Source organism: Sinocyclocheilus anshuiensis, unplaced genomic scaffold, assembly GCF_001515605.1.
Source record: "Sinocyclocheilus anshuiensis isolate Anshui unplaced genomic scaffold, SAMN03320099.WGS_v1.1 scaffold637, whole genome shotgun sequence".
Lineage (NCBI taxonomy): Eukaryota > Metazoa > Chordata > Actinopteri > Cypriniformes > Cyprinidae > Sinocyclocheilus > Sinocyclocheilus anshuiensis.
In genome coordinates this window covers 1,249,280-1,250,789 of record NW_015539816.1, presented here as the reverse complement: position 1 = coordinate 1,250,789, position 1,510 = coordinate 1,249,280, and the positions used below count along the sequence as shown (strand labels likewise).

The window sequence follows — 1,510 nt, the reverse complement described above, 5'->3', positions numbered from 1 at the left end:
TGACAGCTGAATGTGACTTTTAAAATGCCACACCTATAAAGGAATATGCCATTTGGTTGCTCCAGTGCCATCAGACAATATATTTGGTTGACTTAAAAAAAAAATGTCTATTTTAGTATCTATATACCTATATCTAGACTACATATCTAGAAAGAGTGAGAGATACTATTATTTTTTTGCTATAACTTTACAAAAATCCTAGTATTGTTTTACAGGTGATCATATTTTTATGTACTTTGTTCCCTGTGCCTCAGCATGAGAAGTCATTTGCACAGACATGGATAAATATGAGAGATTGAAGAAAATTGGTGAGGGATCCTTTGGGAAAGCCATCCTGGTCAAGTCAAGGACAGATGGCCGACAATATGTTATCAAGGAGATTGGCATCTCCAGGGTGAGTTAATTTCTTTCTATTAGACATCTTTTGATGAATTTAATAAGTATTTCAGTTATTACAAACCTAAATTATTTTAACAAGATGAGATGTGATATACTTGTTCATCAGATGTCAAACAAAGAAAGGCAAGAATCGCGTAAAGAGGTGGCAGTTCTGGCTAACATGAGCCATCCAAACATCGTCCAGTACAAGGAATCCTTTGAAGGTAAAGCCCACTCATACATTAAGATGTCCATATTCTCAAATGTGTATTAAGTGATATTGGAATATGATGCTTCATTGCCCAGCTCTGCCATTATGTCGACAGGCATGACAAACGGGAGTCTATGAGGTCTTTGGTCTTTAGTTGACCGATCTTGATTAATCTGAGAACATTAGTTCCGGCACAGACCAGACCCACTGCATTTCTGTTCTAAAGGCTTGTGTCTGGTTGATAGATCGGGCAGTCTGCATGATCTGGAGGAGCTCCAAGCACTTGAATTAAATTATAGAGAGGATGTCATTGCGCTAATGATAGTTTCTCTACATTAAGTCATGCAGCAGCAGTATCTCTGACATCCGGATGGCAGGCTAATTAATGACATAAAACTGGGGTGGTATATGAATGTTAATGATATTAGCAATGGAGGGGATTATGTCGGCTTAATTCCATTTTAAATATACAGCGAAACCTAAGAGTTTAAATCTGATTATATCACATGTACACTACATCTCTCTCTCTTTCGGCTTATTCCCTTTATCAGGGGTTGCCACAGCGGAGTGATCCGCACAACTGATTTGGCACATGTTTTACGCCAGATGCCCTTCCTGCCGCAACCCAGCACTGAGAGTACACTAACTCGTATAACCCCAGTGCTGGGACACATGTACACTACATGATACACTAATATCCAAAAGTTTGTAACTTTAATGTATTTGAAAGAAGTCTCTTATGCTCTACATTTATTTCATCAAAACATTGTAAAAACAGTAATATTGTAAAATATTATTATAAATAACTGATTTTTGTTTGAATATATTGTACATTTTTAAATTAATTTTAATATATTTTAAAAGTCATTACTCCAGTCTTCACTGTCATGACCCTCAAGAAATCATTCTAATATGCTGATT

At 36.4% G+C, this 1,510-nt stretch overlaps 1 protein-coding gene across 1 annotated transcript in view; it reads left to right on the top strand.

Annotated features, from left to right (window-relative positions):
• Positions 1 to 1,510, top strand: part of LOC107683980 (serine/threonine-protein kinase Nek1-like) — a 38,318-nt gene that overhangs the window by 933 nt on the left and 35,875 nt on the right. Inside the window, exons 2-3 of the mRNA XM_016480086.1 lie at positions 255 to 394; positions 506 to 602. Coding sequence (XP_016335572.1) covers positions 278 to 394; positions 506 to 602 — 214 coding nt within the window. The 5' untranslated portion in view covers positions 255 to 277. The remainder of the gene's footprint in view (positions 1 to 254; positions 395 to 505; positions 603 to 1,510) is intronic.